The sequence below is a fragment of the Acinonyx jubatus genome, chromosome B2 (assembly GCF_027475565.1).
Source record: "Acinonyx jubatus isolate Ajub_Pintada_27869175 chromosome B2, VMU_Ajub_asm_v1.0, whole genome shotgun sequence".
Taxonomy (NCBI): domain Eukaryota; kingdom Metazoa; phylum Chordata; class Mammalia; order Carnivora; family Felidae; genus Acinonyx; species Acinonyx jubatus.
The window spans coordinates 100,759,756-100,784,985 of record NC_069385.1 but is presented as its reverse complement, the minus strand read 5'-3'; the positions used below and the strand labels follow the sequence as shown (position 1 = coordinate 100,784,985).

The window sequence follows — 25,230 nt, the reverse complement described above, 5'->3', positions numbered from 1 at the left end:
TTATTAAGTTTAATTCGAATTGGCATATATGGCTAAAAATAGGTGAAGGCATCTATGTTCTACTTACTTGACCAAATTTTGAGCTCCTACAAATGGTATTAAGACACAAATTAAATCAGGGTAATGAATCAAATTAAAATATAATCACACTTAAAGAATATGCACAAATTCCTTGATAAAAAAAACAAAGCCTCATACAGGGAGTGTGACAAAGACAAGTTTTAAGGAGGAAACCAGGACTATAAGAGGCCAACTGGGCTTCTCTCTCCTTCTGTCATTCAGATTGAGGTTGATTTCCTATATTTTAGAGTAGTAACCATAGCTATTAATTCACTTACATAAAGAAGGAGATCTGTCTTATTTGTTTGACTTACCAAAGTTCTCAGTTACTGCCAAAATAGTGACTGTAGATGTGAACACCAGGACAGATGAGGCCCACCCTCTTGAGCGGTCGTAACCTCTGACTGGGTACTTCCCAGCAGGAAGGGATGTGACCACACACTGGAGAACCGTGCGGTTGCCAGAGACACCCACACAGGGTGACATCCCAATAAAAATGTCAACATTTGCTGCTCCTGAGATCTGGGCCACCACAAAGGTTAAGATGTCATCAGTCTGAGACATAGAGAGCAATTCTGGGGTCAAGGCATTGTTGTAACCAATGACTCCCATCTGGTATGAAAGTCCATCTATCTCTATGACCAGGGCAACAGAGCCATTTCCTGCAGGAACAACACACTGGATGAGCTTGGTGCTGATGCTCACTGTCAGGCAGGCCTGCTGGCCAATGTAGACTAGTGTGCTGTTCTCTCCTCTCAGAGCTGTGCCCTTCATGGTCAAGAGGCTTCCACCATGTATGCTGAAATTCTTGGGGAAATAATAAAACACTTGAGGCAAAATGTAGAAGTGTCTGGAAACATTACCAAAACAAGCATATCCATTTCTTGTATGAACAACGGATACATAGTGGAGTCCTGGGGTCAAGTCACTTATCCAGCATGAAACATGGCTTGCATTAAAGAAAGTTACAACGCAGGGAAGGTGATTATCCACAAACACCATTGGTTCATCTGCTGTGATGCCCAACTTCTGACCCCTAATCAGCACCATGGTCAGAGACCCACTGATGTTAGTGGTCAAGGCATCCACAATGGGAGTTGTCTCTTCCTGAAAGAAAAAAGTGCAATTGCCCTGACACTCACTGGGTAGCCCATTGACCAGGACTGTGATGTTCAGGGTGAAGGAAGCATCAGGCAAGGGGTCGCCCACTCTGTTAATCTGGCACAGGACTGTCTGGTCCCACAAGCTCAAAATCACACAAGTAAAAGGCCCTGAAAGGTCAACATGAACTGACCTATTCCTAGACTTGAGAGCTAGTCCCCTCACTGTGAGTATTGTCCCGCCACAAGCAGACCCATGTGTTGGCCAGATAGCTGTTATCCGAGGTGTCATCACAAATTGCTGGGGCACTGCAGACATGTTAGCAAACCCCATCTGCTTTTGACGAACTTGGAAAGGATAGATGCCGGCCTCCAAATGGTGAAGAGGAAAAGAGCACCCAGACAGGCTCATGTTGTTCCTTAAAAACTGTGTCTCAAGATCACAGTTCAAGACCCCCAGAAGGATCACTGAGTTGGACAGGTTATTTCCCTCCACATAGAGCCTCAGGCTGCTATTCGTGATTTCTCCTCTCATGGCAGTGACCACTGGTGTTGCTCCTGCTTCATACATGAAGGTAAAGCCCTTCCCCACAGGGCTTGGTGAAGGTCCTTGGGCAAAGGACACATTGCCAGCCCAGACCTCCACAGGGGCTGGCAGGGCAGGAACGCCTGCATCAGGCAGCAGGGCAGCGGGTGGGGTCTCACACCAGATGATCGACTCTGTAGAGTTCACGATGTCACAGGACCGATTACCCACAAGCACCCAAACCAACGCTGGGTCCCTGCTGAACCCTATTCCTGAGATGCTGAGGATGGTTCCACCTAAAGCATGAACATCGAAAACAAAACTTAAAACCTGATATTCAGAACTAGGAACTCATAGCATCTGTCTAACCACAGCACAATTAAGTGGAAGGTGGGGTGTTAGGGAAACCTCAGCTATTTTGCTTTACCCCATCAACATTAAATTTGTCATTTTGGCAGGAGTTAGATGGGCTGAAATTCACATAATAGTAAAACAATATAAATTGTTATACAGGTGAACAATGTTTATAATATTTAAGGCAAAAAAATGTCATATGTATTTATAAACCCTAGAAGCCACCTCTATCAACTTTTACACTAATGAAAAATCTAATTTCTTGAAGTGTTCTTGTCATCTGCTATGTTATCAGACATGTTGGTCCCTAATGTTCTAATATATTACGTAGACAGAATATATGTACATATATAACATATACAATAATGTAAAATCAAATTCCCTAGACTTCTTGTCATTTGCTATGTGATCTCACATACTGTCCCAGATTATTCTATATGTTATTATGCAGAGTATATATTCCCATAGTCCATATATTACGTAGGTATATGTCTGTGTGTTGAAACATATCAAGGGACACTGAAATATTGAAACATGCTCATAATCCTGCTGCTATATTCCTAGACTTTCTCTCTCTAGTTGAGGGATGATCAAGCCCCATCTTCAGGATTAGAGCAAGGTACCTCATACCTAAACCTGTGGCACAGGCAAGCAGCTTTTTTTTTTAATGTTTATTTTACAGAGAGACAGAGCATGAGTGGGGGAGGGGCAGAAAGAGAGGGAGACACAGAATCCGAAGCATATTCCAGGCTCTAAACTGGCAGCACAGAGCCCGACAAGGGGCTCGCACTCACGAACTGCAAGATCATGACGTGAGCCAAAGTCAGACACTCAACCGACTGAGCCACCAGGTGCCCTGAGGCAAGCAGCTTTAAAAAGGATTTACTAGGGGTGCCTGGGTGGTTCAGTCAGTTGAGCGTCCGACTTCGGCTCAGGTCATGATCTCACAGTCTGTGAGTTCGAGCCCCACGTCGGGCTCTGTGCTGACAGCTCAGAGCCTGGAGCCTATTTCAGATTCTGTGTCTCCCTCTCCCTTTGCCCCTCCCCTGCTCATGCTCTGTCTCTCTCTGCCTCAAAAATAAATCAAACATTTAAAAAAAAATTTTAAAAGGATTTATTATACTCAAAAAGGAGCAAGTGTTATTTCATACACTATCACAATGATTTAGTCACATGCAAATATATAGATTTTCAAATTTTTTTCTAAAAATGAATAGTTTTCTCGATTTCTGTCTTCTCCTCACATCTCCCATATTGGCTTGTGCTTCTAACCACTTCTGGGTCCTTCACCTGAATCCCTAGAGGAAAGTGAAGCCACCAGACTCCTTCCTCCTCTCCTTACACATGCAGTATATAAAAGTCTAAAGTAAAATGCTCTTCCCTTGTTTTTCTAATATCCTCTAGAGGTACACTACCTACCCATTGGATGCTTCAGCCTCTTTCCCCTAGAAAAACAAAACCAGGCACATCTTCTTTTCATGAAAATTCTTTATTTTCCTGAGCTTACTGGGCTAAAGAATCACCAAGTTTTCACACCCTTGTAAGTGCACCACTCAGTTCCCAGAGCACAAGGAAAGCCCCTCTCCCTGCCGCCCGATTATTGGTCTCATCGGTTCAAATCCAGGAACAAAACCTGAATATCCAGTGAGTACACCTGCTGAATCAATGATACAAGAATCACTCACCCAGAAGAGAACCACAGCAAGGCTCCATGCTGAAAACGTCTGTGATGTACCGGATGTGAAGATCAACCCTGCAGAGAATGGGGAAATTGATATGAAATAACTGTTTTAGAAAGAGAGAAAGGGAGGAGAAGAACAGATATGAAGCAGTGAGGGAGACAACTGTCAATGGAACTGTCACAGAGAAGAAAGGACACAGTGGGGGAAAAGTGTTGTGTGGGACATCTTCCTTGTCCTGTATCATGTGGTGGCATCAGCCCATACAGGTTAGCCAACTTTCTGGAATGCGGGGAGGCAACTTCTGGAGAAATACTGGGCTAAGGGACTTAAAGGCAAAGGCAATCTGAGATTGGCTTTGGCAATAACTGTAAGCCATTTATTCCAAGCCCCAGACACAAACTTATTGAAGGTCTTATTTAATCACAGACTCAAACTAAAGCACAGAATATTCCAACACATAGAGATGCTCACCCCACCCCCACCTTCACCAAAAGCCATAACATCTTAGTTCCTGAAAGTTCTCTGTTCCCCAACTATTAAGTCAAACATTTCCCTTGGATTGGTCTTGGGAGTGAATCATCCTATAGGGTCTCCAAGATTTCTTCAAATTGCATGATTCTCATGTGTTTATACCCTAACTTCAGAAGTAGGGGAAAAAGTGAAGATCTAACTCAAAACTAGAATTCCTCAACTGAAACTAGACCAGCAAAAAGACCTAAAATTAATGGCAAGTGTGCACCTCACCCTTGTGAGCGAATGCTGACCCCATTGATGGAGACTGAGATTCTATGGAGACTGACAGGCAGCGGGGGCAGCACCACCTCCAGACCCCGAGCCATTTGTACATGAACCAGAGCCACGGTGTCTTGGATGCAAACTTCCACATCCAAATCTGTGTAGTTCACCAGAAGTGCCATTCCAATAAAGAGGGTCTCACCTCCTGTGTTAAAAACAATGCATTAGCCTCTGTGATGCGAATTTGTGGCCTCAACCACTTCTTGGATTTTAAACCTATCTTTCAGGATTAAATGCATGATCAGTCCTGTGTATAACACTCCAAACAAGCATTTCAATACCAATCTCACTTCTAACAACTCTTATCATAAAACTTCTAACAACTCTTATATAATAGAACCACCACCTATAATCCCAATTGCCAGGACATTTGTACTCAAGAGGCACTAATTTAACACCATAGAAATGCAAATCAAGGGCGAAAATAAATCAAGAAGTAGTTTGGGGAGCTGATGGTCTTCACAACCAGCACACAGCACCGCAAAGCCCGTTCTTTAACTTGCACTTTCCTGCTGATACAAGTACAAAGCTCGATGTCTGCGTGTATTGAACCACTTAAAATTGTACAGGAGTGCGGTACCACAGAGTGCACAGACCACTTTCACACACACCATCTCATTTCACCCTCACGCTATCCTCATGACATACACAGAGCAGGTAGTAGAAATGGCATTTCGCTTTTGACAAAACTAAGGTTTGGCAGCCAATGTCTGATAGCTACTTAAGGGAAATATCAAGGCCTAAGTCCAGTCTTCTCTTATATTTCAATACCTTTTTAATTTAATTATCAATTTCACTAAAATGTCATATATGCTATGAACACTTCAATTCAATTCCTTTTACCTTAAATATTTATTGAGTACCAAGGAGGAGATGCCACAAAGGGCACAAAAAAAAGTTAAACACAGACCCTGTCTTGAAAGAAACCTCAAAGATGGCACAATGGTACCAAAATAGCTTCAGTACAAGACATGACACACGAGAGGTAAAAATTAAGCAGTGCGGTTATTCAAACGACAGCAACATTCTGAATATTAAGAAAGACCTCGTGGGCAAGATGGTGCTTGAAATTCTACTTGAAAAATGAATCCCCAGAGGAAGCGATAAAGAATAGGCAGTTTACAATTCAACTCTAAAAACTTCATAGTTTTACCCAAAGTCTTTTGGAGCATTTTCTCATTTAAACATCCAGTGGCTTGGGGCCCCTGGGTGGCTCTGTGGGTTAAATGTCTGACTTTGGCTCAGGTCATGATCTCGCAGTTTGTGAGTTGGAGCCCTGCACTGGGCTCTGTGCTGACAGCTCAGAGCCTGGAGCCTACTTAGGATTCTGTGTCTCCCCCTCTCTCTGCCCCTCCCATTCTCATGCTCTGTCTCTCTCCATAATAAATAAATGTTAAAAAAAATGTTAAACCTCCAGTGGCTTGGAAAGAAAGAAAGAGAATTGGGTGACTTTCTGGGAGATCAGACGCATGTACATAGTCATGTACTCTATGGGAAGAGGCCAAGTTGATGGGGAGTCTATGGCTAAAGACCAAGAAAGCAATTGTAAGGGGTCTTTACCTAATTTAGTAGACAGCAGAGATTTCCAAAGGTTTCTAAGCAAGAAAAGGATAAGATAGAAGCTTTCTTCCAGTCTATTAGATTAACTGGAGAGATAGGGAAAGAGAAATCCAGTCTTCAGACAACGGAGTTCAACAAGAGCCAGAAATTGAGAAGGCAATGGCAAGAGTGGAAATAAATGTACACACCTCTCATGTGTCTCACAGAGACACAGCTTAGGCTAAAGCATCTCTAAAGCTCCTTTAGCAGCTGACATTTGAGAACTACAGAGCAGGCATCTACAGAACTGCACAGCCAATCAGATGAGGAGGAGAAGAAGCTATTTGAAAGAGAAAAGTCAAAGACAAGGTGTTGTGGGGTGTTGGGAAGACTGACCCTACATGCAAATCCTTGCTCTGCCATTTTCCCACCTGTATGAGTCTGGATGACTCACTGTGGGCTCTCAAAGTCTTAAATTTTTCATCAGTAAGATGGTAACAAAGTCCACCCCATCTGGTTTGTTGTAAGGATTAAGTTAGATATCCTAGGACAGTTTCATTCAAAAGTCCTCCATTAACTTTCATTTTCTTTCTTGCTCCACATCCTCCTTACTTCTGTACATCCAACCTCATTTCTATTATGAAGTCTGAAGCCTCAGTGTAGCAACCTGAAAGGACTTCAGGGTTGAGCAGAAAAAAGGCATGACCATGAGGTGGCAATAATATGAAAAGGAGCTTTAAATGGTGGTGCTTTGACAGATTTACACGGGTGCAAAAATCTCACAGCATGAGACCTTCCAGAGGAAGACCACCACCCAGAAGGGGAGGAAGGCAAAGGAAGTCCCTGTAGACAGGGAGAGGGGGCTTATGTGTCTAGATGATGTCACTTAGGAGTAGTCTCTAGGGTGGAGACCTCCAAAGGCATCAGTGGTTTATAATCTCTTACAGCCCCCGTTTATCTTACCTATCACTAGCAGACACTATAATTTTGCAGGGTATGCAAAAGGAACAGACTCTAAAAGGCTAAAAATCTATTTGAGGGAGGTTATATTTAAAATAATTGGTTATGTGGGACACCTGGGTGGCTGAGTCAGTTAAGCATCCAAGTCCTGATTTTGGCTCACATCACAATCCCAGGGTGGTGAGTGGAATTGAGCTTCCCAATTTGTTTGGGACTCTCTTTCTTTCTCTCTCTCTTTCAAAAATAAATTTTTTTTAATAATTGGTTATATAAAAATTTGAGTTTGATACTGGCATGTTTTTGAACAAATGGGTACCAGCCTGCTATCAAGAAGTAAAAAATATAGGGTCAATATACACAAGACATCTTTGGCTTATCTATATAACACTCAGGATCTGGCAGAATGATGCCATTTATTCAACAAAGTGTTTGTTGAGTATTTACTCCATGTGGGTTCCTGAGTTCAGTACTTTTACCTCCTTTACCTCCAATTTTCACAATAACCTTGAAAGAATTATTCCCAGATAGTAGGTAGAGACACTAAAGATAAAGGAAGTTAAACATCTTATCCAAGGAGTGGTTGAGCTTGGATTCATTCACATCCAGGGCTGCCTAACTGCAAAACCCCACACAAATGGTTCTGCACATCATATTCTTCCTCCCCTTTTCCCTGCCCCTCCTCCTTTCTTTCTTCAATTTCATCTTGATTTCACTGTTATCATCAATATCATCTCCTGGATGGAGATTTGTAGCATTCCAGCTTTCAAAGGAGACTTTCCCAATAGGGAACCACTCTTTGGAGATTTTATAAAGTGTTCCTCTTTATTCTGCCTGTAGAAAGATTTAAATGTAAGTGTAAATTCTGCAAATAATGCATCATGTTGTATATATCAATTACATGAACGCCTTGGTTTCTTGGTCAATTGTCAAGCTAATCCTAGATGCCCCTGAGGCACTGATGCAATGTATTTATTCTTTTCATTACAGGTAGGAAATTGTATTAAAAGCCAAAATCACTGAAATCTGAATAGAATACAGAACTGCCTCCTCTCTTTCCTACTTTGTTGGGAAGAATCTATACTGCTAAGGAATTTTACACACTTTGGTGGCCTGAGGCAGCAAATTCTTCTTCTGCACTGAGCTGAATAATTTTGAGAAGCTAAAGGACACTTCCTTTTATTTATGTACTCTGGAGCAATGGAAAATGAAAACAGTATCAGAAAAATTGAGTCCAGGCTTTTTCTTTGGAAAATATATTGGCCTTTTGTAATAAAATTCTTAGATATGGCTGCCATAAACTCTCTGTTATCTGGCATTCAGTTAACCAGAAAGGTACATTAGCTGGAACTTTTTCAAATTGATATGGTATGACATGACAATATGTTGTTACAAATCCATCTTGTCATATCATCTGAATTATCGAAGAAAGACTACATTGTTTTACATAGTTCTATACTATGTATTTTTATACATAGTATGTTTCAAGGAATAAAAATTCTTGGTTAATCAGAACACTCTATTCTCTAATCATATCGAACATCTGCTACAATTGAACTTGATGCCAAAAACATTGGTATTTTACACTAAACTATGAGTGGTTAACTCCTTGGAATCTGCATCCAGACTGCTTGGGCTCAAATTACAGCTCTGTTACTTACTAACAGTAACATCTTAGACAAGTTATTTAAGTTTCCCGTTCCTTAGTTTTTTTACCTGTAAAGTACAGATAATAATCCTGTAAATTAGTGGTAAAGATTAAAGTCTATTATGCCTGTGCTATCATTAGTACATAGTAGGTGCTGAATAAATATATATTGAATTATTATCTTTGAATTCTCATGTCGTTTTCATGGTATAAATGGTCCCAGTTTTACAGAGGCAAATACCAACATAAGATTTATTCAGTGATGTGATGGCTGAAATGAAATAAGCGATGTTCTAGTTTTGAGAAAAATAACTTCCATCCAAAATATAATACTATCTTCAGTATAATTAAGAGACCATTGTTTGTCTTCTTTACAGGATCAATGGTCTAAAAATAAAAGGATGCTGCAATACCATGTATTTTACCTGCTATACTGCTTGTGTTTCTGCTCAGAGAAATGATCACTGGATTTAAAGAGGAGACGTATGTAAATGCCATGGGAAGAACAGCAGAATGGTCCCCTCTGATCACAGTCACATTCACAATGGGTCCATCTTTCCCCTGAAAAATCAATTTTTAAAATCAAACTTCTGAAAATAAGACTAACATGAGAGAAGTCCATATAGAATTAGTTTAAAGGGTTAATTTCAAGAAAAAAGATTTTTAAGTGTATTGGTACTTTCAAGTCTCCACCTCGCACACACGCGTGCACACACACACAGTGACAAGTACTTAGAATAGGCAAGTGTGGCATCATGATTACTGATCAAAGAGTAAATAAGAATGATTTACAATTAGCACACCAATTGGTTCTGCAAAAAACTGCAATTTCAAATAAACATCTATACCTAGCTAAACTATCCATCAATTATGACAAACTTTCAGACATGTAAGTAACTCAGAAAACTTCGCTCCCACGTATTCTTTCCTAGGATGTTTCTTTAGGCTAGGACCTCACAACAAACCGCTCCCCCCAAAAAAAGGAAGACATGAACTGTGAAAGTGTATCTACCCAGGCGAGCAATCAAGGGCAGTGCTAAGAAGAAATACATGAAATAAACCAAGAAAACACCAAGTTAGATTGAAACAAGAGAACAAAGAGCTTCATGGAAAAAAATAACTGATATGATTAATTTTTTACAATAGATTTTTATTATAAAGAAGACATACAAAGAAAAAGAATTAGAAATTTCAAGAAAAAAAACTATAAAAGAAAAAATATTACCTGATACTTCCCACATCATTTAAATAGTTTTAGCAATTTATTGATTTAACAAAGAAATGGTATTATAACTGTATTCAAAGGAATTAAAAGGAGATGCTTCAAAAAGGGGACTTGTGGAAGAGGGCTAAGGAGTAGGAAAGCATAATTGTTTTACTATTTTTCTTTTAACCTTTGTATATATAACTTTGATCAAAATTTAAAGTTTTTTTTAATGCTTATTCTCTCTAGCAAAAGAAATCGAAGCCATGCAAATTTTACCCCTTTAAATAGTAAATACATATGAAAGCAATAATACCCAGTGTTGACTATGTCAGAAATGAAACACTCACCCAGTGATGGTGGGAATACAAATTAAAAAGAAATTTCAGATAACTGGATACTACATAACAAAAGCTTTAAAATTTAGACCAATTTATCCTGAGAAAAGTAAATATGCTTGAAAATACACTTTTGAGAACGATCAAATTTTTATTGTTTAAAACTGAAAATTTTGAGAGGTGTCTGGCTCATTCAGCCAATTAAGTATCCAACTCTTGATTTCAGCTCAGGTTCATCATGATCTCATGGTTGTGGGATCAAGCCCCACATCAGGCTCTGCACTTTCATTGCAGAACCTACTTGGGATTCTCCCTCCCTCTCTCCCTGCTCCTCCCCTGCTTACATGCACACTCTCTCTTGCTCTCAAAATAAATGAACTTTTTAAAAAAGAGATTTTGAAAATTATTTCAATATACAATAATAGGGAATTGTTAAACAAGTTATGATACAACTATATATTGGAATTCCATACAGTTTATATGTACATGTGAACATTTCATAATATTTGAATAATTGGATAATATAAAAACGTGGGACCAGAGATCAAAGATGATTCTGAAACCTCCCTTCCAGGGATCTTTATTTGTTCAGTAAACACTCATCCTTCAGGGTTATGGATGTGCTGAGAATGTTGATGACATTGAAGTCAACTCTGAATAGATTTTCAACTTCCGCTGTGAGCATAACTGCCATCAGCAGCACCAGGAAGAATGTGGACTCAAATCACCTCATAGGCTATGAGATAGCACTAAGTGAAGAAGAAAGGGAAAGCTAAGGGGCTTGTTTTTAAAAAGGGAAAGGGGAAATAGTAAGGAATAATTACAAAGGTATTTTATAGGAACCAGACATTCTAGAAGTTTCTAAGTTCCACCATTCATATCCATGCCAGAAAACAAAACTGCTGGTGAAAACGGTTATTGTTACTTGCTAAAGAGAGAAATGAGATAATATACATGCAATATAGATAAATTTGTTTATTCTGTGGCACTATTACTCACTGGGAGTGTGAACTGGGAACGTGGTTGTTTTCTTTTAAAAGAAATAAGCTGATGGTGATTGCAAGCCCCATTGGTGGAGTCAGACTCCCACTTTATTGCAGCATAGGCAATATAAACAATATTACCATACTCTCATGATGAAAAGGTAATGTTACTTAATTAAGTTCTAAGAAAGGATTCATGAAAAACCTTACACTACACGCTAATAGTGGTCACCCACCCAGGGAGGAGATTCCACTTACTCTGGGTGGAACTTTGCATTGAATTCTTCTTGAATTGTTTGTGGTGATATTGATGGCACAAGACTGAGATCCAAATAACACCAGGCTAACATCTTCCAAACCAGAGCCTTGGACAGTGGCCCAGAGCCCTCCTGTAATAAAAACAGCATTTCCAGATGGAATGAAGAGCCCTACAGGTAGATAAAAATTAATTATCCACAAGAGAGAGAAAATGAAACTAAAACATGATGCTTCTTAGTCAAAACACAAGTCCTGCTCAAACTGCAGGAATAAGTCTGACACTAAATATATAAACTACTATACAAACATGGAGAAATGGTGAGTAGAGGGCAGACAGAAGGAGTCATACATCCTGGAGATATTTAAAAATAAAACATAGATAAATACTGCCAAGAGTCAGGGAAATAAAGTAGATGGTCTTTGAAAACTCTTCCTTCACTAGAGTTTTATATTATCCCACCAATCCTATACAGCTTATTCTCTCATCATGATACAAAGAGTTGGGGCCCAGAGTCAGGGCCACAGATCACTCTCCCACTTAAAGCAGATCATTTGTAGCATTGTTCCTGAGTTCACTGGTTCTTACTCCCTCATCTTTAAATGACAGCCTTGGATGTTCCAGCTTTGTGATTCCATACTAGGTTCTAGGTTCTAGTCTCCATGATGGTGTAGAGGTGACTAACACTACCACCCACAGCCACCAGGATTTCTGTAATGACCACTGAATAGCAACCACAGAAACATCTGTCTCCTCACTGCAGACATCAGTAAGAAGAAGCATTGTACCCATTCTAGTGACATGCCACACATATGGATGACCAGCACTTAATCAAGCTAATGAACAGAAAGCCCACTTACTATTCTTAAGAGCAATAATTCCACTCTGCCATCTCCCCAGAAGGGAATAAAAGAGAGGCAGGGAAGCCACTAAGCAGGGACACATACCTCTTGAAAATAGGAAGTAGGTGCAGGAGCAAGGTTATCTTCCCCAATCATGTTAGGGTGAGAAAGCAGAACTTATCCAACCTGATGAAACCTTTCAGGAGAATGTGGGGGCGGGGGGCGGGGAGGGGGATTATTCCCTGAAGTTAAATATGTGAACTTGTCCTGAAGATTCAGGGCAAGACTACAATAGACTTCAGAGTTAGAGAATAAAATTGAAGAAAAGACCTGGTTTACAATATCAACAAAAAAGATACAATATCCGAAAACAATGTTGATAAGAAATATTCAAGAACATGAAGAAATGTGAAAAAAAAAACCCATGAAATACTACTGAGGAACTTAACAAGATTAAACCTTAATTTAAAAGGGGCACCTGGGTGGCTCAGTAGGTTGAGCATCTGACTTCAGCTCAGGTCATGATCTCACAGTTCATGAGTTCAGGCCCTGCATTGGGCTCTCTGCTGTTGGCACAGAACCTGCTTCAGATCCTCTGTTGTTCCATTTTGCATATATGTGAAAATAGCAGTGTAAGGGAATATTTTGGTATTATCAAAATTTTAAATGTACATAACCTTTTGACTCAGTAATTCCACCTCTAAAAACTTACAGTGCTATTTTCAAATATATGCAAAATGGAACTACACACCCATATACAAAAGAATGAAGTTGAACCCTGTTTGGGATTAAACTGTGCCCTCCCAATTCATATGTTGAAGTCCTCCTCCCTTCTAGTACCTCAAAATGTGACATTATTTGGGAATAGGGTCATTGCAACTATAATCAGTTAAGATAACATGAAGTCATACTGTAGTGTGGGACCCTAATCCAACATGACTGATATCCTCATAAAAATGAAAAATTGGACACAGAAAAGACTGGGGTGGAGGGAGGCACAGGTGCCTGGGTGGCTCAGTTGTTAAGCATCTGATGTCAGCTCAGGTCATGATCTCATGGTCAGTTTGAGTCCCATAACAGGTGAGTTTGACTCCACTTCAGGTGAGCTCAGGCCCCACGTCGGGTGAACTGGGTCCCCACTTTAGGTGAACATGAACCCACTTCGGGAGAGCCTACTTCCTTCTTGCTCTCTCTCTCTCAGTCCCTCCTGGGATTATCTCTCTCTCTCTGCCCCTCACTCGAGTGCGCTTGCTTGCTCCCTCTCAAAAAGAACCGAAAGAAAGAAAGAAAGAAAGAAAGAAAGAAAGAAAGAAAGAAAGAAAGAAAGACAGACAGACAAAAGAAAAGTCACAGGGAGAACACCATGTGAAGATAAAAGCAGGGATCAGGGTGGTGTTCTTGCAAGCCGAGGAATACCAAACACCACCAACAAAGCAAGAGGATAGGGGAGAGGCATAAAACAGATTTTCCTTCACAGGCTGGTTCAAAAGGAATCAGCTCTGCTGACACCTTGATCCTTAATTTCTAACTTCAAGAACCATGAGACAATACATTTCTGTTGTTTCAGCCATTCACTTTGTGGTACCTGGATAAGCAGCCTTAGAAAACTAATACAGACCTCCAACTCACACCATATTTAAATATCAAAATAAACCAAATACCTACATGTAAAAGCTAAAACTATAAAACTCTCAGGAAAATAAATGAATAAATCTTAGTAACATTGGATTAGGTGATTATATCTTCAATATGACACCAAAGCACACGTAACAACAAAAAAAAGACAAACTGGAACTGACCAAAATTAAAAACCACAAACCGTGCTGCACAAACCATGAGAGAATTGAACAAAAGAAGAAAGGATCAGAGAAGATCTATAAAAACAACCACAAAGTAATGAAAAGGCAATAAATACATACTTATTAATAATTACCCAGAACATAAATGAACTAGAAGCTACAATCATAAGACATAGGGGGTTAGAATGGATAAAAATGTAAGAGCCATCTATATGTTGCCTACAAAAGACTCATTTCTAAAGACACATGCAGATTTAAATGTGAGGGGATAGGGAAACATTTATCTTGCAAACGGATGTCAAAAGACAGCTGCGGTGGCAATACTTATATTAGAAAAAATGGACTTTAAAACAAAAATTGTAATAAGAGACAAAGGAGAACACTAATAATAAAGGAGATAATCCAACAAGAAGATAGAACAATTGTACAAATTTATGTAACGAACACATGAGCACCCAAATACGTAAAACAATTAATAACAAACATTAAGAGAATCATAGATACTAATACAATGATAGTATGGGATTTTAACAGCCCACTTACATCAATGGACAGATCATCCAAACAGAAAATCAGCAAGGAAACAATGACTTTGAATGACACAGGGGACCAGATGGATCTAACAGACATCTTCAGAACATTATTTCCTAAAACAGCAGAATACACATTCTTTTCAAGTACATATCAAACGTTCTCCAGAATAGATGACACCAGAGGCCACAAAACAAATCTCAACAAATCCAAAAAGACTGAAGTCATACCATGCATTTTTTCTGACCACAACTCTATAAAAATAGAAATAAATCACAAGAAAAAATCTGGAAAGACCACAAATACATGGAGGTTAAATCACATGCTACTAAACAATGAATGGATTAACTAAATAACCAAAGAAGAAATCAAAATTTACATGAAAACAAATGAAAATCAAAACACAATGGTCCAAAATTTGGGGGATGTAGCAAAAGCAGTTCTGAGGGAATTTTATAGTAATACAGGCCTACCTTAAAAAGCAAGAAAATTCTCAAATAAACAACCTATCCTTACACCTAAAGGAACTAGACAGAGAACAAACAAATCCCAAACCCAGCAGAAGAAAGGAAATAATAAAGATTAGAGTAGAACTAAAGGAAATAGAAATTAAAAAAAAAAAAAAAAAAAGGAACAGATCCATGATACCAGGAGCTGGTTCTTTGAAAACATCAACAAAATTGATAAACTTTAGCCAGACTGATGAAAATAAACAAGAGAGAGGACCCAAATCAACAAAATCAAAAATGAAACAGAAAAAAATAACAACCAACTCCACAGAAATACAAAGGACTGTAAAAGAATATTCTCAAAAGTTACATGTCAATTATTGGACAACCTAGAATAAATTCTTAGAAACATAACTTACAATAACTGAAGCAAAAAGAAATAGAAAATTTGAACAGTCATTGGGCAATGAAATTGAATTTCAAAAAATTTCATTGAATTTGAAAATATTTCATTAAATTCAATTTCATTGCATTTCAAAAAATTCCCCAAAAACAAACATCCAAGACCAGACATTTTCATAGGTGAAGTCTAAGAAATATTTAAAGAAGAGTTTATATCTATTCTTCTCAAACTATTCCAAAAAAATAGAAGATGAAGAAAAACTTCCAAATTCATTCCATGAGGCCAGGATCACCCTGATACCAAAACCATATAAAGACACCAGAAAAAAAGAGAACTAGAGGCTAATAACCCAGATAAAAATAGATGCAAAATTCCTCAACAAAATATGAACAAACTGCATACAACAATACATTAAAAATATTCATCAACATCAGATGGGATTTATTACTGGGATGCAAGTGTGGTTCAATATTTGCAAATCAATAAACATGATACACCATATCAATAAGACAAAGGGTAAAAACCATATGATCATTTCAATAGATGCAGAAAAAGTATTTGACAAAATCAACATCGATTCTCAATAAAAACTCTCAGGGCACCTGGGTGGCTCAGCTGGCAGAGCCTGCTTGGGATCTTCTGTCTCCCTCTCTCTCTACCCCTCCCCTGCTCATATTCTCTCTCTGTCTCAAATAAAATTAAAATAAACTCTCATCAAAGTAGGTTTAGAGGGTATATACCTCAACATCATAAAGGCCTTATATGAAAAACCCACATCTAACATCATCCTCGATGGTGAAAAACTAAGAGCTTTTCCCCTAAGACCATGAACACAATAAAGATATTCACTCTTGCCATTTTTATTCAACATAGTACTGGAAATCCTACTCACATCAATCAGCCAAGAGAAAGGAATAAAAGGCATCCAAATGGTAAGGGCAAGATAAATTTTTCACTATTTGCAGATGATAAAATACTATATATAGAAAACCCTAAAGACTCCACCAAAAAAAAAATTGCTAAAACTGATAAATGAATTCAGTAAAGTTGTAGGATATAAAATCATTTATATATACTGCCTTTCTATATACTAATAATGAAGTGGCAGAAATAAAAAATTTTTTTAATTCCATTTACAATTGCACAAAATAACAAAATACCTAGGGATAAATTTAACCAAATAAACGAATGATCTGTACTCTGAAAACTATAAAATACTGATAAAAGAAATTGAAGACAACACAAATGGAAAGATACTCCATGCTCAAGGCTTGGGAGAACAAATATTGTTAAAATGTCCATATTATCCAAAGCAATCTACAGATTTAATGCAATCGTTATCAAAATACCAACGGCATTTTTCACAGAACTAGAACAAATAATCCTAACATTTGTATGGGACCATAGAAGACACTGAACACCAAAAGCAATTCTGGGGAAAAAAAAAAAACTGGGGGTATCACAATTCTGACTTCCAGTTACATTAAAAGCTGTAGTAATCAAAACAGCAAGCATGGTACTGGCACAAAAATAGACACATAGACCAATGCAACAGAATAGAGAGCCCAGAAATAAACCCAAAACAATATGTTTAATTAATCTTCAGCAACAAAGGAGGCAAGAAAATGCAATGGGAAATAGTCTCTTCCACAAATGGTGTTGGAAAAACTGGACAGCTACATGCAAAAGAATGAAACGGCCCACTTGCTTACACCATACACAAAAATAAACTCAAAATGAATTAAGGATTTAAATGTGAGACCTGAAACCATAAAAATAATAGGAAAGATCACCGGCAGTAATTTATCTGATATTGGTCATAGCAACATCTTTTTAGATTTGTCTCCTGAGGCAAGGAAAACAAAAGCAAAAATAAACTATTGGGGCTAAATCAAAATGAAAAGCTTCTACATAGCAAAAGAAACAACCAACCAAACCGAAAAACAACCTACTGAATGAGAAAAGATATTTGCAAATGATATATCTGATAAAGGGTTAGTATCTAAAATATACAAAGGGCTTATACAACTCAATGCCAAAAGCAAGTAATCTAATTTAAAAATAGGCAGAAGACATGAACAGACATTTCTCCAAAGATGGCCAACAGACACATGAAAAAATGCTCAACATCACTCATCATCAGGGAAATGCAAATCAAAACCACATTGAGATACCACCTCACACCTGTAGAATGGCTAAAATCAAAAGCTCAAGAAATAAGTGGTGGCAATAATGTGAAGAAAACAGAACTCTCCTACACTACTGGTGGGAATGCAAACTGATGCAGCTACTGTGTTAAACAGTATGGTGGCTCTTCAAAAATTAAAAATAGAACCATCCTACAATCCTGTAATTGCACTATTGAGCATTTACCCAAATACAAAAACATTAATTTGAAGGGATATATGCACTCCTATATTTATTGTAGCATTCTTTATAATAGTAAAATTATGGAAGCTGCCCAAGTGTCCATCAACAGATGAATGCATAAAGATATGGTGTATATATATACAACGTGTGTGTGTGTGTGTGTGTGTGTGTGTGTGTAATGAAACCTTGCCATTTGCAATATGGAGGGAGCTAGAGATTATAGTTCTAAGGAAACTAAGTGAGTCAGAGAAAGTCAAACACCACGTTATTTCACTCATATGTGCAATTTAAGAAACAAATAAACAAAGGAAATAAAAGACAAACCAAAAAACAGACTCTTAACTATAGAGAATAAACAGTTACCAGAGGGGAGGTGGGGGGATGAGTGAAATAGGTGAAGAGTGAAATAGGATTAAGAGTACACTTATCATGATGAACAATGAGTAATATATAGAATTGTTCAATCATTTTATTATACACCTGAAATAATATAACACTACATGTTAACTACACTGGAATTAAAATTTTTAAAAATTAAAAAATAACTTCTGTGCTACAAAGAATACTATCAAGAAAATTAAAAGACAACCCACAGAATGGGAAAAAATGTTTGCAGCTCATATATATGATATGAGACTCTTATCCACAATATGTAAAGAATTCTTATAACTCAACAATAAAAAGAAAAATAACACATTTTTTAAATGACCAAAGGATTAGGACATCCATTTCTCCAAAGATATAAAAATGGTTAATAAGGATATGAAAAGATACTCAGCATCAGTAATTAGGAAAATACAAACCCAAATCACAATGATGATAGTTTCTGGTTCAAGATATCAATGGAGGAAGACTCTGAACTCACCTCCTCCACAGAATGTACCAAATTACACCTGTTAATACAATTCCTCCTCAAGAAGAACTGAGAGCTGAAGGAACAACAACTAAACAACCAACGACAAAGAGAATGGCAAGAGAGATGGAAAGAGGATAGCAAAAAGAACCCCCATCCCTGATGCTGCAAACAGTTCTGGGGAAGAATATTACTGAAGGACTGGGAACGGATCCCTCTGTCCTTAGGCACACAAAAACACCTTAAGTTTAAAAGAGCAACTAGAGGGATGTCTGGGTGTCTCAGTCGGTTTAGAGTCTGACTTTTGATTTCAGCTTAGGTCATAATCCCAGGATCATGGGATCAAGCCCCATGTCCAGCTCTGGGCTGAGCCTGAAGACTGCTTAAGATTCTCCCTCCCTCCCTCCCTCTCTCTGCCCCTTTCCCCTGCTCATACATTCTATACATACATACATACATACATACATACATACATACATACATACATAAGCAAGCAAGCAAGCAACTAGCATGTAAAAGAGACAACACTAGAACTCTGTCATGTGGTGGAGGAGCTGCCAGAAATCCATATGGACCAAAAGGACTGGAGAACAACATGGTTTACATTCCTATCTTGCTGTAAAAGCCTAGACCAGAGTAGCGTTCAGATACCGTAACAGGGATGTTCCATCATGTTGGTGAGTTTGTGACTTCAGAGAGCTAAGGGTCCATCTTGTGGTGCTGGCGCACAGAAAACAAGCCATGGATTTCTGAGGATATCTGTTTGTTTTAATTTGTAGTGTTTTATTTTTACTTTTTTTTAATTTGTCTTGTTTTGTTTTTATATTTTTCTTTTTGGTTTTGTTCTTTCTAGTTCTTTTTTTCTTTTCCTTTTTTTTCTTTTCTTCTTTTTATTTTATTTTATTTTATTATTGTTTTTCTTTACTTGTTGTGTAAAAAGCCCTGGTTTAAAAGAATAACTAGCATTGGGGTACCTGAGTGGCTCAGTCGGTTAAGCATCCAACTTCAGCTCAGGTCACGATCTCATGGTTCATGGGTTTGAGCCCCGTGTCAGGCTCTGTGCTGACACCTCAGAGCCTGGAGCCTGCTTGAAATTCTGTGTCTCATTCTCTCTCTGCCCCCCCCCCCACTTGTTCTCAGCCTTTCTCTCTCTCAAAAATAAATAAATGTAAAAAAAAAAAAATTTAAAGAGTAACCAGCATACACTGCCACAACTCTAGACAGTAAAAGTCACCAAGCACACACAGACTACATAGGGGTCACCATACCCAACTACACTCCTAAACTTTAGAAGAAGTAGCATTTTGCCTAATCTATAGAAAAAAACACAGAAAGTTAAGCAACATAATAAGACAGAGGAATATGCTCCAAAATAAAGAACAAGAAAAAAACCTCACTAAAAAATTAAATGAAACAGAGAGAAGCAATATGCCAGATAAAGAATTTAAAGTAATGATTGTTAAAATACTCATGGGGCTGGAGAAAAGAATGGAAGAACTCAGTGAGAGCTTCAATAAAGAGATAAAATATATTTTTTAAAAAAGAGAGTTGAAAAATATAATAACTGAAATAAAAGACATACTAGAGGGAATCAACAGTAGTTTAGAAAATGAAGAATGTGTCAGCAATCTGGAAGACAGACTGATGGAAAGCACACACGCTGAACAGCAAAAACAAAAGAGAATTTTAAACAATGAGAACAGATTAAGATGTTTCTTAAACAACAGCAAGTGAACAAACATTCACATTACAAGGGTCCCAGAAGAAGAAGAAAGAGAAACGTACAAATAACTTATTTGAAGAAACAATAACTGAAAACTTCCCAAATCTGAGGAGGGAATAGACATCTAAGTCCATGAAACAAGGAGAATTACAAACAAAGTGAACCCAAAGAGGTCCACACCATGGCCCATAATAATTAAAATATCAAAGGTTAAAGACAAAGAGTAAATCCTAAAAGCAGCAAGAAAGAAACAAAAAATTACTACAAGAGAAAAAGTATGAGACTATCAGTGGATTTTTCAGTAGAAACTCTGCAGGCCAGAAGGAAGTGGCATATATAGTCAAAGTGCTGAAAGAAAAAAACCTTACATACATGAATACTCTACCCAGCAAGGTTATCATTCAGATTTGAAGGATAAAGATTTTCCAAAACAAAGGATAAAGGAGTTTCTGACCACTAAACAAGCCTTACAAGAAATGTGAAAGGGACTTAAGTGGAAAAAGAATGGCCATAATTAGTTATAAATATATGAATAAAAAGATGTGACATATGACAGCACATAAACTGTCTTTTTTTAAGAATGTGTTTGAATTCAGAGAACTCCCTTCAAAATCAACAAAAACAGGTCAACACCACGACTTATCATACTGAAACGCAAAATACAGAGACAGAGAATTCTGAAAGCAGCTATGGACAAATGGGCCTTAACCTACAAGGGTAGACACATAAGGGTAGTAGCAGACCTGTCCACTGAAACTTGGCAGGCCAGAAGGCAGTGGCAGGAAATATTCTGAGTGCTGACTAGGAAAAAGATGCAGCCAAGAATCCTTTATCCAGCAAGGCTGTTATTCAGAATAGAATGAGAAAGACTTTCGAAGACAAGCAATAACTAAAGGAGTTCATGACCAGAGACTCTTAAAAACTGAGAACAAACTGAGGGTTGATGGGGGGGTGGGAGGGAGGGGAGGGTGGGTGATGGGTATTGAGGAGGGCACCTTTTGGGATGAGCACTGGGTGTTGTATGGAAACCAATTTGACAATAAATTTCATATATTGAAAAAAAAATTAAAAAAATAAAAAATAAAAATAAAAAACAAAAACAAAAAAAATAAATAAAATAAATAAATAAAGGAGTTCATGACCACTAAACCATCCCTGCAGGAGATCCTAAAGGGGACTCTGTGTGTGGAAAGCAGCAAAGGCTCCAAATGACCAAAGACATCACCACAAGCCTAAAACTTACAGATAACACAAAGACACTAAATCCATATATTTCAATACATTCTGTGAATGTAAAAGGACTAAATGTACCAATCAAAAGACACAGGGCATCAGAATGGATGCCAAAAAAAAAGATACATCTATATGCTGCCTACAAGAGACTCATTTTAGACCTGAGGATACCTGAAGATTGAAAGTGAAGGGATGGCAGGGTGCCTGAGTGGCTCAGTCAGTTAAGCATCCGAGTTCCACTCAGGTCATGATCTTGCAGTCTGTGGGTTCAGGCCCCGTGTCAGGCTCTGTGCTCTGGAGCCTGCTTCAGATTCCATGTCTTCCTCTCTCTCTGCCCCTCCCCCATTTGCACTCTGTCTCTCTCTCTCGCAAAAATAAATTAAATTAAATTAAATTAAATTAAATTAAATTAAAAGAAAAGAAAGAAAGTGAAGGGATGGGGAACCATCTATCATGCTTTGGGATGTCTATCCACTGATGAATGGATAAAGAAGTGGTATATATACACAATGGAAAACGACCCGGCAATGAAAAAGAATGAAATCTTGCCATTTGCAACAACGTAGATGGAACTGGAGGGTACTATGCTAAGTGAAATAAGTCAGAGAAAAACAGATATAGGTTTTCACTCATATGTGGAAGTAGAGAAACTTAACAGGAGACCAAGGGGGAAGTAAAAGAAAAAAAAAATAATTACAAACAAGGAGGCAAACCATAAGAGACTCTTAAATACAGAGAACTGAAGGTTGATGGGGTGGGGAAAATGTGATGGGCATTAAGAAGAGCACTTGTTGGGATGAGCACTGGGTGTTGTATGTAAGTGATGAGTCTACTCCCAAAGCCAAGAGCACACTGTATACACTATATGTTAGCTAACTTATATAAGTTAAATTATATATTATACATATGTACATATAACATATAAGCTAAATTATATATTTAAAAAAAAACAATGTGTTTGAACTGAAATGACTGTTATTTAATTATCGACTGTTATTTACTTAGGATGTTTATATATGAACCTCATGGTAACCACAAACCCAAAACCTATGATAGATACACAAAATAAAAAGATAAATAAAGCCAAACAGAACACTACTGGTACTCATCAATCACAAAGATAGAGAACAAAAGGTTCTCTATCTGCTGGTGGGAATGAAATATCATGCAGCCATTTTGGAAACAGCTTAGCAGTTTCTCAAGAAGTTAAACATAAAGTTACTATGTGGCCCAGCAATTCCACTTCTAAGTATATACCAAGAGAACTGAAAATGTACATCCACATAAAACCTTGTACACACACATTCATAGAAGCATTGTATGTAATAGCCACAAAGTGCAAACACCTCAAATGTCTACCAAGAGATGAAGAGATAAACAAATATGGTATATCTATACAATGGAATGTTCTTTAGCCATAAAATGGAATGAAATACTGATACATGCTACAACATAGATGAATCTTGGAAACATGCTCTGTAGAGAAGCCAGACACAAAAGTTCAGGTATTGTGATTCTACTTATATGGAATGTCCAGAAAAACAAATCTGTTGAAACAGAAAATAGATTAGTGGTTTCCAGGGATCAGTAGAGGGGCGAAACAGGGAGTGACTCCTAATGGATAGAAGATGTCTTTCAAGGTGATGAAAATGTTCTTGGAATTACATAGGGGTGATATTGCATAACTTTGTGATACATGAATACAGAAAACCGCCAAACTTTACACTTTTAAGAAGTGAATTTTATGGCATGGAAATTATATCTCAATGTGTTTAATTTCAAAAAGAAGATGATCTGAGCCAAAAAGAGAGTCCCCCCCCAGGGCAGCACTATATATTTCTAAGATATACTGCCCTGGTCCAGCCCAACACTGTCTCACCCCTGGATGACTGCAGTAGTGTCCTATTTGGTGTCCCTGGTTCCACCTTTGCCTCCCCACAGAATATTCTCACATAGCAGCCTACGTCAGACCATGTCAATTTTTCCAGTGAAATCCTCCAGTGGCCCACATCTCACAGAGCCAATAACCTTTCATTGTCCCTAGAGGCATCTGACCTGCTCCTAGTCACCTCCTACCCCTCTCCCTTGGTCCAGCTATTCCAGCCACAGTGACTTCCTTGCTTCTCTCAGAAGAAGGTGAGCTCATTCTGACTTAAGACTTTATCATTTGGTGTTCTGTCTAGAATTCTCTTCTCTGACATTTCCCCAGGACTCATTCCTTGACTTCATCCATTTCTCCATCGTCTAGCACCAGCAGGTCATTCCTCCAAAGGTCATTTTGTCAGCTGACTGTATCCCCAGCACTAGTAGTGCCTGGCAAAGAATAAGAGCTAAATCAATTGTTGTTATCATTGTTACTGTGGGCATTAATAATAACAAGTTGCAGAGGAGGGGAGACCGTGCCACTCCCTTTGAAAGTTGAGGTGCCTCACAAGGATCCATACCTACCGAGAAGTTAACTCTAGCTCAGCACAGAAATGGGCCAAAGAAGTACATAGGGGAAGCCAAGATTTACCTCAAAAAACCTTTCAAGGGTGCTTCTGCATATGGGCAAGTAGTTTAGAATGTTATTGATTATATTACATATGTATCCATTACATGGAAGGCTATTCTATAAATTCTTTGCTGCTAGGCCTCGATCTGGTTCTCTTTAAACTCCCAATAGCAGCCTTTCTCAAGCTGTACTATTCATAGAAATTGCCTGAGGATCCTGTTAAAGTGCAAATTGATTCAAGAGGTCTGGGGTGGAGCCTGAAACTCTATGTTTCCAACAAGCTCCCAGACGATGCAGATCCTGCTGGTCCAGAACCACACTTTGAGTGCCAGGACCTTCAGCATCTAGCACAGGGTTTTACAATGTTGATTGATTGATGGACACTGGTGGATACTCGGTAGGTGGCAAGGCAGAGGGCAGGTTAATAGGGAGAGTTTATAGGCATTAGCAATTAGGGAAGTAGAAGCTAGAGCCTCTCTCTCCCCCTCCCTTTCCCCTTAGTCTTACTAAAAGTTCACTTGCACCCATCAGACACTATCCCTTCTCTGAGTTTTCCATCTTTTACTAAAGTATAGAAAGATGATGTACAATCCTTCCAGACAAATACCTGCCCTTCACATTGTTGGTGCAGCATGCCCTGGCAGGGTGACCATCTCATCCGGTTCACCTGAGATTTTCCAAGTTTTAGCACTAAGAGTTCCATGACCCCATTTTAAACTGAAAATCTTGTGTTCTAGGAAACCCCTCAGTCCCAAGAAAACAGGACAGTTGGCCACCCTACCTGTGCAAATCACTCTGCATAGGGAATACGAACATGACAGGGTCCCATGTCTGCTCTTGAGGGGTCTGCAATCTAATTTAGGGGGTGGGGTAGGGGGGTGAAGTTGAACAAAGTTTGAGTGATGCAATGTAATTTTATAGGAAGATCAAAGCCTCTCATAAATCTAGGGAGAAAACTATTTTAGCCCCTAAATTCAAACCAATAATTATTGGGTTCACAGAGATCATGATCTTTGACCCTGAGCACCACATATCATCTGATTCCTTCCTGAAACCACTAAGAAATAAGAGGAAGCTTACTCTGTTTTTGT

At 38.4% G+C, this 25,230-nt stretch overlaps 1 protein-coding gene across 11 annotated transcripts in view; it reads right to left on the bottom strand.

Annotated features, from left to right (window-relative positions):
- The window catches only part of PKHD1 (PKHD1 ciliary IPT domain containing fibrocystin/polyductin), a 482,749-nt gene that overhangs the window by 396,872 nt on the left and 60,647 nt on the right, over positions 1-25,230 (bottom strand). For 9 of the 11 annotated variants that reach the window (XR_008298567.1, XM_053222692.1, XM_053222697.1 and 6 more), the window contains 5 exons: positions 11,445-11,614; positions 9,087-9,222; positions 4,467-4,662; positions 3,726-3,793; positions 375-1,982 (listed from right to left, as the gene is read on the bottom strand). Coding sequence is in view for 10 of the 11 variants with exons in the window: in XM_053222692.1 (XP_053078667.1) it covers positions 375-1,982; positions 3,726-3,793; positions 4,467-4,662; positions 9,087-9,222; positions 11,445-11,614 (2,178 nt within the window). In the remaining variant the exon portion in view is untranslated. The remainder of the gene's footprint in view (positions 1-374; positions 1,983-3,725; positions 3,794-4,466; positions 4,663-9,086; positions 9,223-11,444; positions 11,615-25,230) is intronic. The other 2 variants (XM_053222695.1, XM_053222701.1) reach the window with 2 other exon arrangements.